Source organism: Gossypium raimondii, chromosome 5, assembly GCF_025698545.1.
Source record: "Gossypium raimondii isolate GPD5lz chromosome 5, ASM2569854v1, whole genome shotgun sequence".
Classification (NCBI taxonomy): Eukaryota; Viridiplantae; Streptophyta; class Magnoliopsida; order Malvales; family Malvaceae; genus Gossypium; species Gossypium raimondii.
Genome location: NC_068569.1, coordinates 5,378,357 through 5,390,898, shown reverse-complemented (window position 1 = coordinate 5,390,898; position 12,542 = coordinate 5,378,357). Strand labels below are relative to the sequence as shown.

Sequence of the window (12,542 nt, the reverse complement as noted above, 5' to 3'; positions counted from 1 at the left end):
GAATTAGAGAATCAGTGCCAGTGCCACACAAGTAAACGCCAGCGTTGCATTTTCTTTACCGTCATCTTCACTTTGACGCTTCTTCTGTCACTGCTTTCCTGCATTTTTGAAATTCCATTTTCCCTCGTTTTCTAGGCTACCAAACAGAGCTACAAGAAAACCATTTCTGTCTTACTCTTTTAAATTTTCATCAACTTTGTTATATTATCTTCATCATTTAATCCGTGAATTATCAGGTCAGTTCCCGATTTCTGCTTCTTTTTTAACTTCCTTTTGCTTTGTTTCCTTCTTCTTCCATAACGTTTTCTTGTGTTCGTCGATTTCTAACACTAAAACGTGGGTTTATTTAATCACTTCCAAAATTATGGATTTCAACAATTATTTTCATCTTAATTTTGCATAAATAAATATGCCTATACGAATAAACTGGATTTTTTATTTGTTTCGCAGATGGAGCCTTTATATGCAAAGCTTTACGACAAATATGACAAGCTTAAGGTCTCAGCTCTTTTTTACCCTAAATTTTTCTTCTTCTTCTTCTTCTTTTTTAATTATACTTTTAGATTTGCACTTCTGTTCCCTACTTTATAGATCTATCATACCATTTCTTTGTTTATAAGTTCGGTTGCCAGTAGGACTAAAGAAAAAAAGCGAAACGTTTAAAAGTTTTCTTCTTTTTTTTTTCGCATTAGGCACTTGTATCGAGTGGTAATTCAGTTGCAAGGTGCATACAATGTTATCTTAGTTCGGTTAAAATGGAACTGGCGATTTTTCCCCATCTGTTTGATTATGAAACGTGGCTTTTATCTTTCCATAAATGTTTTTTTCTCTTCGTTTCTTTTTTTTTTTTTCAGAAGAGAAAACTTTCCGAAATGGATGACATAAATCGAGATCAAGAAGAGAAATTTGTGAATTATGTGCGTGGTAAGTGTAGCTTCATGTTATTGTTAAATCCCTATTTTCATATTTTACGTGAATTGCAAAGTCTTACTCTTACCTTAGTTTTTCTTTTCCTCTTCTATGTTTGTTAGACATGTTATATGTTGTATATATATCATAGAAAAATAACTAATATCACTTCTCTTTGGCTCTTTCGTTAAACATAAGTTTGTGTTTTGACCTGTCTAATGAAAGGAAGGTAAACAAATAATGAATTATCTAATTCAAAACCATTTTGTCTTGTTGATCAGTGTTAATGGTTTGTCTGATTTCATTTACTAATTATTTTATAGGTAGGTAGTGAGATGGTGGTACAGTGTGATGAAAAGCTATGAAAATAGAAACAGGATGTACTGACCTATGTTACTTGGATTTGCAAGTGACTGTTCATCATGGTATACTCAATGTTTTCTATATATTTGGAGGGTCATACGCTTATACCCATGTCTGAATATATGTCACACACAAGTACTGGGTTTGTTGTTTGTCACCCTTCCTCATGTGTGGTTGTCATGCCATCTCTTATTTGTTGGAAGGTATTTTGTGGTTTTAGCATTTTGAAATTTAATTTGCTGATGGTAGTAAAAACAACAACTACTAGATAGTGATACATAAGCTTGTTCTGATTGTTGAACCAATATTTAAGGTCCAAGCTCTATATGTGAAGAACAAATAACATTCAATCTTGTGTATTGAAGCAATAATTTGATTATAACCATGAATGTGAGTAGGCTAGAATGAACAAAAGAGCTTGCAAAGAGTTCAAGTTTGTTTTGGTGAAATGCTTGTTTGAACTGGTTACTAATTAAATGAACAAAACTTGAACAGAAGTTCTTTGTTACCTTGAAAATTTTGATAGTAGTTTCATTAGTAGTTGAAAAAAATTGAGCAATCATATAAATCCCTCTAAAATTCTTAATGGATTGTATTCTTCTGTTGCAGCTGCAGAGGAATTGATTCAGCATCTGAAGAGTGAAAATGACAAGCTGTATGCAGAAGTTAATGAATTGAAAAGTGAAGTGGCCTCTAAAATGTATGCAATTTTAAGTTTCTCATTTGGCCTTTATGGTAAGATATAAGTTTTTCTTTCTTGGATTTTAAAATGTAAGTATCATTGAAGGTCCAGCATGGATAAACAGTGTGCAGACTACCAAAAGCTTTTGATTGAAGAGAATCAGAAGTGTAAGAAGCTATTGATTATATGATGATTATTGTTTTATATCTCTTTCATCCAGTGTAGAATATAATATAATGGTATCAACATCCTTGACTTACTTGGTGTTGTTTCTGCTTCATCTTTGTTGAATATCAGAATATAGGAACTCAGTCATGCTATTGCCAGAAAACTGGCATTAATTGATGCTGAGGGTATTAAGTCTTCTAGGCAAGAACTAGAAAAAAAAATCTTATCACTTTAAATGACTACAGGAAATAAAACTATAGTTTTGGTTGGATATGGTTTTCTATGCTCTAGTTTTTACCTGAGTAGAAAATGAATTGAAGTGGTTAAGTCTATGTATATAACACTGCTCTTTTGGATCACATCCTGCTAACAAAGGCATCTTAATAATTTACATAATGCTTGTAAAATAATCAGAATCGAGTAATTATCAGCTGAAAGGTTGCAAAATTTAAGTGATCCATCTTATAGCCGCCTCTAGTCTATGGCAAGATTTTAGTGACTTGTGCACCAGACTTCTAATGTGTTGCCTTTATTAAACCTTTTAACTTTCTTGTGCTGCCTATTAAGCATTTGTTTAGGTCTTTCTTACTGAAGTCTAAAATTTATGGCAGATAAAGCACTTTCTCTAGAAGTTAGCAGGCTGCAAAATCTGCACCATGAGGGACAAAATAAAGATGGCAAACTAGATATTATACCAACAGTTTCTGCTAGAATTGCACAAGTTTCATCTGAAAAGGTTTCTGGAAGGTCCATTGGAATGATGACGAGTAAGTGTAGCAGGGAATCTGCTGCTGAGACAAATGACAATATTATTACTTCTGTTTCAACTAACTGCAATGTTGCCATGACTAATGCATTGGCAGAAGACTTGTCTGAGAAAGCTTTGTCTCGTGAGGATCTTACACATTTTCAGCTGGTATCATCTCAATCTATTATCTTTTTACTCAAAAGCTGTTAGCTTCTACATGTGTGTTCTGTACTGATTGTTTTGGATGACTATGCCAGCCAGAATGCTGTAAAGGCAGTCCAGATGCAAGTGCCACAGTCACTGCTAGAGCTACTTGTCTTTTTCAAGCTCTTACTGAGTGCTTACTGGACATGAAAATATCCACTAATAATCAAACTGGCGGACTATGCATTTCAGCTCTGCATCAACCAAGTGGTAATTCTTTACTTAAGCATCATACTGAATCCATAAAATTTCGAGTATCAGATTTGTGATAGCTATTGAAGAATCATTTCAAAACTAATTGGTTTTTATTATTATTGTGGATAAATAAAACAGGTTACTCATTCAGTCTAACATGGATAAACAAAGCTGGCGGAGAAGAAGCAGAGTTGGTGTACAGGGTATTGTCATTAGGGACATTTGAGAGAGTGGCGCCGGAGTGGATGAGGGATGTGATTAAGTTCAGCACTGGCATGTGCCCTCTTTTCTTCCAGAGGGTAGCTCATGTAATCAAGTTGCACTGCTAAGCGTTTGTCTTTTCACTTTTGTTGCCTTTGTAAATTGAAACTGTTAATGGATGGAGGGTTGGTTGGTAGGTAGATAAACTAACTAAACTGCCTTCTCTCTGTTTCGTTGTGAGCGCAGATATGAAATAGAGTTTGTATAAACAGTGGTGATAACATGTGGGTTATCAAATCATTACTGACTAATCATTTGCTAAGTAAACAGACAGTAACTTTTTGTATGTTATGCTTGTTTGTCTTGTCAATAGTAAATGACGTTTTGTATTTTATATTTATTAGTTTGATTTTAATGAATTAGATTACCTAACCTAGCGAGAAATATAATGGCCAATAATGAGACCCTACTCTATGGCCCTGCAACTAACCGATAAGTGCTGAAAGTTTTATTCGATAAGTGACTAATAAAGTTTTGTCGATGGACTCCATTTCTAAGTAGACGTTCACCTTTTTTTTTACTTGTATGTTGAGTTATTGTTCTAATTTGTCTTCACCTTTATACTTTTAGTCCAAATACAAATTGGTTAATCGTTCATTTAGCTTGTATCTTATAGGCCAAGTTGAAATTTAAATATATTAGTTTGATAATTTCTTAAAAGCAGTTCAAGTTTCTTTGACAATAATTCATCCAATACTTTCTTCAATCGAATGTCTTGTAACAAAATTAATATATATATATATATATATATATATATATATTCTTTTGAACCATTCTACAAAATTGGACATTTAATTAATATGTAGATGAATTTCAAAAGCTCTTTCTCTTTTCATGTTTCTTGGTTATCAATTGTTTTTATTTTCTTTATTTTTTAGTTTTCAAGGTTGGGGAGGAGTAAAAATCAGTAGAGATGCAGGGAATGCTTTTTTCTTATTATGTTCTTAGTGCCTTGTTCTCTAAGGAATGCATCTACATATACAATGTAATCCTCGTTCATGCTGAATTTTCTTAATATTTTCCCATTCATTTATTGGTTTAATTTATAATGTTTGATTTCATTTTTGTTCATGAAAGAAGTATTGGCTTAATGGTAAAGAGAAAATCCTAGAAACTTCAAGACTTTAGAATTTATAGAAATTAATTTATTCGAGTTCATGAGTATTCTTTTCAACAAGTATTAAGTATAATATATCTCAGATTTATATATATTAATCATGTAAATATGGATTATTGAATAAATTGAAATCTGAAATCTGAAAATATATTTAAACATGCCATACTAATGGTGTTCAAAGTGTTTAAACAATTTCTTTACATCATGTTGAAAAATTTCAATTCCATAAATGATGCAATATACTAAAAAATAATTTAGCCTTCCACCAAGGTGAAACTGAAAGCTAGTTCCCAAAGCATAGTAATAGAAGGTCAAATGTCTAAGCATTTAAGCTGCTCTTCAAATATCTGTACAATCAAACATCTTTGATCGTGTTACAGAAACATTTCAAAGTACAGTATCTCTTCATAAACAAGAAATCAAAACTGGAAAGCAGGGGAAAGTATAGCAAAAAAATTATAAGAATTCTCAGTGTCTTCAACAAATTAAAGAGCAAACTGTTCTTAGCCGAATGTCAGCCGAAGTAGAAAACTGCAAAAATGTTCTTTGTAATGTCTGTACATTTACTCGACTTTCTTTATTAACAATTGATTTCCTCGAACCCAAAGGCCTTCCAGGCTTAAAACATGGACTTCATTATTTCAAGTTTATATAGACCATTAGAAACTCAGGAATATAAAAAAACGATCATTAGGTACTGGCATGACCCAGAACTTGCACAGATGCTTTCAACCATCTGGTATTACCTCCTAGAAGTTCAAATCCTGTTCTAGGAGTGGTTGGACTAAATTCCCTTCTGGAGAGTCCCTACACAAATCTGAATCTGCTAAACCTCATCATATAACTAGATCAGATATCTAGAGATTAACAAACACGTGGCTCACAATAGTCAATAGAATCTATTTGATCTAGTGGCTTTTGAACCTTTGAAGCTTGACAGGCCAAATGCTCTTCTAGCCTCTCTCCATGACCTCATACCACTGCTTTTATCGAATGAATAACTTTGAGCATCTGCTGCTGCAACTCTGGATGTACGTCCAGTATGTTTCTTTTGCACATTCCTTGTCTCTTCTTCAAAATCATACCTCGAGCGCTGCACAAATACATTGTTGCAAGATAAAACACCATATTTTCCCAGAACCAAAAAGAAAAAAGTTAAATAAATAAAGGGATTATAATGCTCATATACCTTAGTAGGGTCTGAAAGTACTGCATATGCCTCTCCAATTATCTTAAATAGTTTGTCAGCATCCTTGTAGGCTTCTTCTCTTATCTCCTTCCAAAGCTTGTCATCTCCATTTTCGGTTCTTACGAGGAATTGAACAGCCTACATAAGTAGAATACCAGTCAAATCACCACCAAACTTCTAAAACTAAAAGTAGTATATAATAGCAGGAGATATAGGAAACCTTGTCAGGATGATGTCTAAGAGCAGCTTTCCGATAAGCCTTCTTGATTTCTGCTGTTGAAACAGTTGGTTCAACACCCCTGCCGTTACAATACACATAAAAAATATGGTTAATCTAAATATGGTTCCAGAATCCATAAACAGGGCACTGAGAAAGACAAATATATATAGCCAACGAAATATCAGAAAACTTCCTATTTGAAAGTTATTATCCTCTTATATTTCCAACAAAGATGAATGGTAACTTTTAAACCCCTTTCATGAAATCAAAAATTTACCACACACACAATAATATTAGGCTTAAGATAGAAGCTAACAAATTATTTAATATTAAGCCAAAGAAGAAAGTAGCATCAAGATCCAAGTTCATAAGAACCTAATAAATGCCAGACGCCACCTATAATCACAAATGAATAAGAAACTTACAAAATCAGATAGAAATCCAAAGGCACTTCCTTTTTGCCTTCTTCCTCAATTTCAGAAAGCCATGATTGAGCTTGTCTCAAGTCGTTTGCCAAGTTCATAGATCTTTCAGAAATTCCAGTTTGATTGGTCTTTACCTCCATTTGCTTCAAGAGAAGAGAAAGAAGTCTTTCAAGGTCACTAGTTGCTTTCCCATAGTTTCTAATCTTCTCATATAATGTGGCACGTCTAGAAATTGCCTGCAAAAGGGTGCATAAACAAGTAAGTTACCAAGAAAGTTATTTTATATTAGAGAACAAAATTTCCCAAAGTGAGTACATTTTTTCCCAAAGACAATGGACTAATTCAATCTCTCAACTCAAATTATTCCCACCACTTCTTCCTCTAGCAAATCATATGCACAAGAAAGAGAACAAAGATAACATCAGTTTGCAAAAAAACCTTCAAATAATTGCCATCAAGTGCTATGGCAAGGCTGCAATCAGCAATAGCATCAGTGATTTGGCCCAGTGCTTTGTTTGCAGCAGCACGATTGCAAAAACAAATAGCTGCAAAAGGCCGTGACTCCACACTGAAAGATAAAGCCGCTGTATAATGTTCAACAGCTTCCAAGTGTCTTCCTGATTGAAATGCTTCATTCCCTGCAGCCTGTAGAAGAAAGAAATAATTGCATTGATAACAGTGTTTTTATCTATGCCCCACCAAAGCATATCAGACTTCTGACAGAAAGAAGTTAAGTTTATAGTTCTAAGGTAATAGATGACACTTTGATACTAGTTTCTACACATCACTTAGATGTTATTGTTACAACTTCTCAGTGCCTAGACCAACTTTTTAATTTAAAACCCGATTCAGTCCTTTGATAAAGAATTTGATTCAACCCAGCCTAGTCCATTATTACCGGACAAAAAAGAAATCCACCCACAATGAGTCAGATCTGGTCAGAACCTGTCAGATTGAGGTTTATTTTGGCCATCTCTACTTCTTCCTCAAAAGTTGCTAAACGGTACAAAGATTTTACCCAAAGGGGAAAAAATGGCTTAAAGTAGAATCATAATTGATTAAAAAAGCAATTTCCCGAAGACATCTTACTCAATGCAAATCCCACCAATTTAGGTAGCAAAATATTTTTGAAATCTCCTATAAGCATGCAAAGGAATCATGTTTCTTTACATGTACCTAAGAGGTGCAGCACTAAAAAGTTGATCCCATTTCTATAAAGGGAAAAAAATGCATACCAATAAAAGCACAATCTTGTGCATAAATCCACATAAACCCGAAACTGTTTCTTAAAGTCAAAAGAATATCAAGTAAATACCTTATGACTTAAGAGCTCATGTACAGTAGCAGCCAACGGAATTGATGATTCCAAACTGTCGCTTCCATCCCTGGACAGACTCAAAATGTGCAATCATCATTGTACTTCATTGCATAAATTAGAATATTTTGAAAGACAATGGCGTGAATTTTACCTATTTCCAGTGGAATGCAATTCCTCTTGCTTCTCCAGAAAAGCAATAGCCTCTTCGAGCTTTCCTAGATGAAAGTAAGATTTGAAGATCAGGTGACACCGCCAAATTCTAAAGGTAGAGTCCTTTGAGATGCCAGGACTATCCAGATTGGCCGGCTGCCCATTGATATCCAATGAAGGAGAATTCTTTTCAGCAGAATCAAATGTCAGCTCACACAGCTGAATTGCATCTTCATATTTGCCCATCTGCAAGATTGAAAAAAAGTTATTACAAGTCCAACGATCTTCCTATGCTTTAAGATATGCTTAAATAACAGTCAACCATCTACTTTCAGAACTTCCCTATTTAGACAAGTATATATCAACAAAATTACACTTACAATTAGAAGAGCCTCTGCTTTCATTTCAAGTAATTCTTCTGAGTATGAGCTCATTTGCAAGGCCTCAGCAATTACTTCCAAAGCAGTCTCTGCATCATCAGATGTTTTGCTTTGCAATAGTACAGCAGACTGATGTATGCATTCAGACAATTTCTGCCAGATAAGAAACGACTAATCAGCCAAATTACCATCACCCAAATAAACCAGCATACTAAAGCTGAAAAATGAATAAATTCAGAAATGCTATGAACATGTTATCTAGGATAGGAATCAAATTAAAGAAAGGAGGATGAACACATAAAAGAAAAAACGAAAAACAAAAATCATTAAATATCAATGCTAAAATTCAATCTGCGATGCAGGCAATAGTGGCTATCAAGACAATTAGACACCTTCCACTAGCTAATGCATAATTCATTGATCTTAATGGAGCTATATTACAAACCATAAATATTAACTAACGTTACAATTAACACAAACTGGTATCAGTATCAAATGAACTTGAATAAAGGAAGACCAATAGTATACTCTCCTTGCTGATAATAACAAGCACCTGTGCCTTTTGTAGGCCATCGGAGGCTTCTACTGCAACTTTTCGGTCCACACAAACATCAGTTCCAGATTGTAAGCACTTCCTGAAATATCGCATTGCATCCTCAACTTCCCCAAGGGCAAGGTGGCAACTGAAATAAAGAAGCAGCAAGTTAGGAGAGCCAATAGAAAGCCAATAACAAAAGAGAATGAAACTAATACCAAAGCATTGACATGAAAATTGATATGAAAACCAATAGCCTAACAACTGGATAAGAATGAAAAGCAATATTAACTCCAAAAGAGAACAGATACATAAAAAGTGGAAAACATGGTTGGCAATTTAACCGATAGAAATAACATCTATTAATCACTTCAGAAGGCCATCAAATGGACGTGTTAAGATTCAAAATTGGCATCACAGCAGCAACTGCAAACAATTTGAAACAGATAATTATAAATCCTAATGCATGATGCAACAAATCTTCAAAAAGAAAAAATCTCAATCTTCAATAAGTTTGGTATATAAACAAATTTATACAGTTCTAGCATAAACACATACAACTTTGGAATCAAGGTGGCTCAAACAAGTTAAATGAAACAAATGTAGAGCCTTACTTCGCTGCTCGAAGTTGAACCCTCAAAAAGTGAGGATCTATTGAGATGGACATCATACAATCTCCTAGTGCATCTCTCATTCTTCCAAGAGACATACGAGTAGCTGCAAGGTTGCTATAGCACAGCATCAATGCCCGAAGACAGCCTCTAGATTTCTCACCTGCGGGAATACAACTTATCCCTTGCATATAATATTCCTCGGCTTTGGATGGATCTCCATTGGCATAGGCTTGGTTTCCCCTGATATATATCAGTGAAACAAAATGTATTCATAGTTGAAGAGAAGTCAAGCACAAATATAGGTCACATCATCTAATTACAAGATGACAAAATAAGATCTATAAGAAAAATGAAAAATTAATCTACTTAGAAAGTATATGTTTTAAAAGAATGAAGTTCAATTATCAAACACTTATAATAACCTTAACCGCCACTTTTCGCATGATTCCTGAGCTAAAGTTCTTGAACCGATCGAATTAGGCTTGCCCTTGACATCCGGTCCTTTGTCCACCACAGAATTCTCTCCAACCTTGCTTTGCTTAGTAGATACATCTGTTTTCAGGTCATGCCTAGGGGATGAATGCAATGAAGAAGTTTTAGATGAATTCTTCTTTTTGTGGTGGCGACTTGGTGATGATTGTTGACTTTGAGCAGACGGAGATGCAGCAAAGGTAAAGTCAAACCCACTTATATGTTCAGATTTAGAAGGGGAAGAAAAAAACATCAGGCCATCACTATCTTGTCTCTCAATGCTTGTTCTTGAACTGGTTTCATTTTCAGCTGAACTAAGAGCAATATCGCTGTTATGATCAATATTCTCGGCTGCAATTGTAGAGTTTTCAGTTTCCGACCCATACACAGAATCTTCCTGAGGAGCATCAGAAGCAACACCTGTGTCGAAAACATTTCCAGAACCCTCCTCATTTAGTTCATCATCTTTCACCTTACCTTCTTTTATATTCATATACTGTGTTGCAGCAACCAAATCCCCATCCATTGCATTACGTGAAACTGCTAGTTGTGAATCACTGGATTGATCTTTGTAATCAACGTTGAAAGACTCTTCAGAAATTGCAGAAGGTTCTCTTGAATATTGAAAACCAGTTTTACTTGAAATCAAATCCGGTCCATACCACAGCTGGACAGGTTTAGGCTGCTTCAACTTTCCCTTTCTTTTCTTTACTTTTGTGCTTGTACCAGCTTCTCTTTTTGCACCGAATTCCAATTTTTTATTTAAGCCAACGGATATATTTTTCTGTGAATTTGGAGTTCTGAATTCTACAAAGGGTGTTTCTATAGCATCTTGTTTAGCTGTAAAACAAAACTCATCCTTCTTTCCTGGTTTATCAGAAATCTTACCGAAGGTATTTGTACCAGACTGGAAAGGCAAGGCGCTAGATGAAGATGAAAACAAAGTTGTTGAAGCAGCAGCTCCACCAAGCCTAATATCAGTTTTTGGTTGATCCGTATGAACTTTAGTTGTAGCCGCCTGGAAAGTAAAATCGTGGTGAATGGATTTACCAAACTTATGGAGCTTATCACCCATCTTTGCGGTTTGGCCATCCTTCCCAAATGAAAATCCCCTGCCCGTTTGAGCAGTAGAATCTCCCATTACACTCCCTAGATTCAGCTTCCCCTCCATTTCAGCTGACAATGCCTTTTCTGTTTTCCCACCACGATGACCAGAGATTTCACAACTCTGGGATATAAAACCATCTCTCTGCTTGGTGTTACTACCACCAAACCCTTTTATGTTCAAATTCTTAATCCCATCATGAAGAGCATCTGAGGAGCTTCGAGCCAAAGAATCGCTACCTTTTCCTGCCTTAAATACAAAATCCTGCTTAGCTCCATCATCAACATCCTCACTGCCTTTTATATTCGATTTGCTCCACAAACCATTGTGAAGCTTTTCGGTTTCCACACCTCTTCCAACACAGCTACCTACATTGTCATCATTCCTATTACTCCGATCACCCTTTGAGCCATTCTCAATGCTCAACTTTCTTGTATCATTTGAGGGCATGGAAAATAAACTATGATCGATTAAACCACAACTCTTCCCATTTCTCAAATTCCTAGTGTCCTCAACAACTCCTCCCTCCAAATTCCCACCCAAGTCACTCTCATCAGAAGGGCTAGGCTGTCGAAACCGGCGAAAACCGCGGCCTGCCTGGTTTTCTAAATTGCTTGAAGATTTCGAATTATGGGAATTCAATTGCTTTTTATTTTTGACAAGCCTTGGCTTAGGAAGGCCCCATGACGGTCGTTGTAAAGAAGGCGCATTGAAACTAAAATCGGCATTATTAAGGGTAGAGTTGGAAAATCCAGAACTAAAATCACCTCCAAAACCAAAACTAGATGATCGGTTCATTTTCTCTTGTAAAAAATTATATTGAAAAAACAGAGAAATATCCAAATGTATTCACTGTAAAAGGAACAAACGAAGCTTGACCAATCGGAGTTGAGGAAGAAGAAGAGGAAAAGAAGCTCCTCTCGGCTCTAGCAATGCCGGCTACATGTCACCGCTGGAGTCATCAAATACAACCGGAAGTTATTGGATTGAAATCCGATACCTTGATTGATCAAAAGGTGGCAGATGGTGCGGTTCTTCTTTCTTCTTTTTCCCCTCTTTTAATTACTGAATGAACAAAATGAAATGCCAATTAATAATTGGTTTTAAGGATGATGATGATGAAGAAGATGGTGATAATAAAACAGAGATTAATAATGCAATTTCAAGAGAAAAAGAAGCTTTTTTCACAGTTTTTGAAGGTGGTTTCGTATCTATTTTTTTTATCCTCTAATGTTGCTTTAAAAAAAGCTTCCTTTTCCTGTTTATTTTTAATTTAAAATTTTATTATTGAGCTTTCATTGTCTTAAAATAGACAATTTAGAACTGCCATTTTTAAAATAAATTTGCAAACACTTGACATTTCTCTATCTTATATTTTTATTTTGCATAAAAATTATGTTGTTTAAATTTAGTTAGATCTAATCATTTGACACACAGTTATGGGAATATTCTGTTATAATCTTTTGCTTTTTGTATTTTGTAAATAAA

At 34.9% G+C, this 12,542-nt stretch overlaps 2 protein-coding genes across 7 annotated transcripts; one reads left to right on the top strand and one right to left on the bottom strand.

Annotated features, from left to right (window-relative positions):
* The first annotated feature begins 9 nt into the window (after window positions 1-9).
* LOC105771240 (uncharacterized) lies at window positions 10-3,866 on the top strand. 6 transcript variants are annotated; one of them, XM_012592655.2, is made up of 9 exons: window positions 24-236; window positions 451-498; window positions 855-924; window positions 1,882-1,972; window positions 2,060-2,121; window positions 2,734-2,889; window positions 2,986-3,038; window positions 3,128-3,284; window positions 3,408-3,866. In XM_012592655.2, exons 2-9 carry the CDS (start codon window positions 451-453, stop codon window positions 3,596-3,598), a joined length of 828 nt encoding a protein of 275 aa, XP_012448109.1. In that variant the 5' UTR covers window positions 24-236; the 3' UTR covers window positions 3,599-3,866. The 6 variants fall into 6 exon arrangements, 5 of the variants coding, with proteins under 5 accessions (XP_012448107.1, XP_012448109.1, XP_052486911.1 ...); XM_052630951.1 differs by adding an exon at window positions 1,233-1,334 and having other exon boundaries at window positions 2,734-3,038; XR_008196015.1 differs by having other exon boundaries at window positions 10-236; window positions 2,734-3,038; window positions 3,132-3,284; window positions 3,408-3,555.
* Window positions 3,867-5,103: 1,237 nt separating this feature from the next.
* On the bottom strand, window positions 5,104-12,267 carry LOC105770139 (uncharacterized). Its single transcript, XM_052631614.1, has 11 exons — window positions 9,901-12,267; window positions 9,479-9,718; window positions 8,883-9,012; window positions 8,330-8,482; window positions 7,951-8,195; window positions 7,797-7,866; window positions 6,920-7,126; window positions 6,482-6,717; window positions 6,057-6,135; window positions 5,837-5,974; window positions 5,104-5,740 (listed from the first exon to the last, which is right to left on the bottom strand). The coding sequence occupies exons 1-11, from the start codon at window positions 11,850-11,852 to the stop codon at window positions 5,537-5,539; spliced, it is 3,654 nt and encodes a 1,217-aa protein (XP_052487574.1). The 5' UTR covers window positions 11,853-12,267; the 3' UTR covers window positions 5,104-5,536.
* Between the last annotated feature and the right edge of the window lie 275 nt (window positions 12,268-12,542).

Excerpts from the sequence above, each read along its gene's own strand:
- LOC105770139 (XM_052631614.1), bottom strand. The coding sequence starts at position 11,852 with ATGAACCGATCATCTAGTTTTGGTTTTGGAGGTGATTTTAGTTCTGGA. Across the intron at positions 8,483-8,882 it reads ATGGCCTACAAAAGGCACAG|AAATTGTCTGAATGCATACA; the intron begins GTGCTTGTTATT and ends CTTATCTGGCAG. Across the intron at positions 6,136-6,481 it reads TTGGATTTCTATCTGATTTT|GGGTGTTGAACCAACTGTTT; the intron begins GTAAGTTTCTTA and ends TTGTAACGGCAG.
- LOC105771240 (XM_012592652.2), top strand. The coding sequence starts at position 451 with ATGGAGCCTTTATATGCAAAGCTTTACGACAAATATGACAAGCTTAAG. Across the intron at positions 1,973-2,059 it reads AGTGAAGTGGCCTCTAAAAT|GTCCAGCATGGATAAACAGT; the intron begins GTATGCAATTTT and ends GTATCATTGAAG. Across the intron at positions 3,039-3,127 it reads ATCTTACACATTTTCAGCTG|CCAGAATGCTGTAAAGGCAG; the intron begins GTATCATCTCAA and ends TGACTATGCCAG.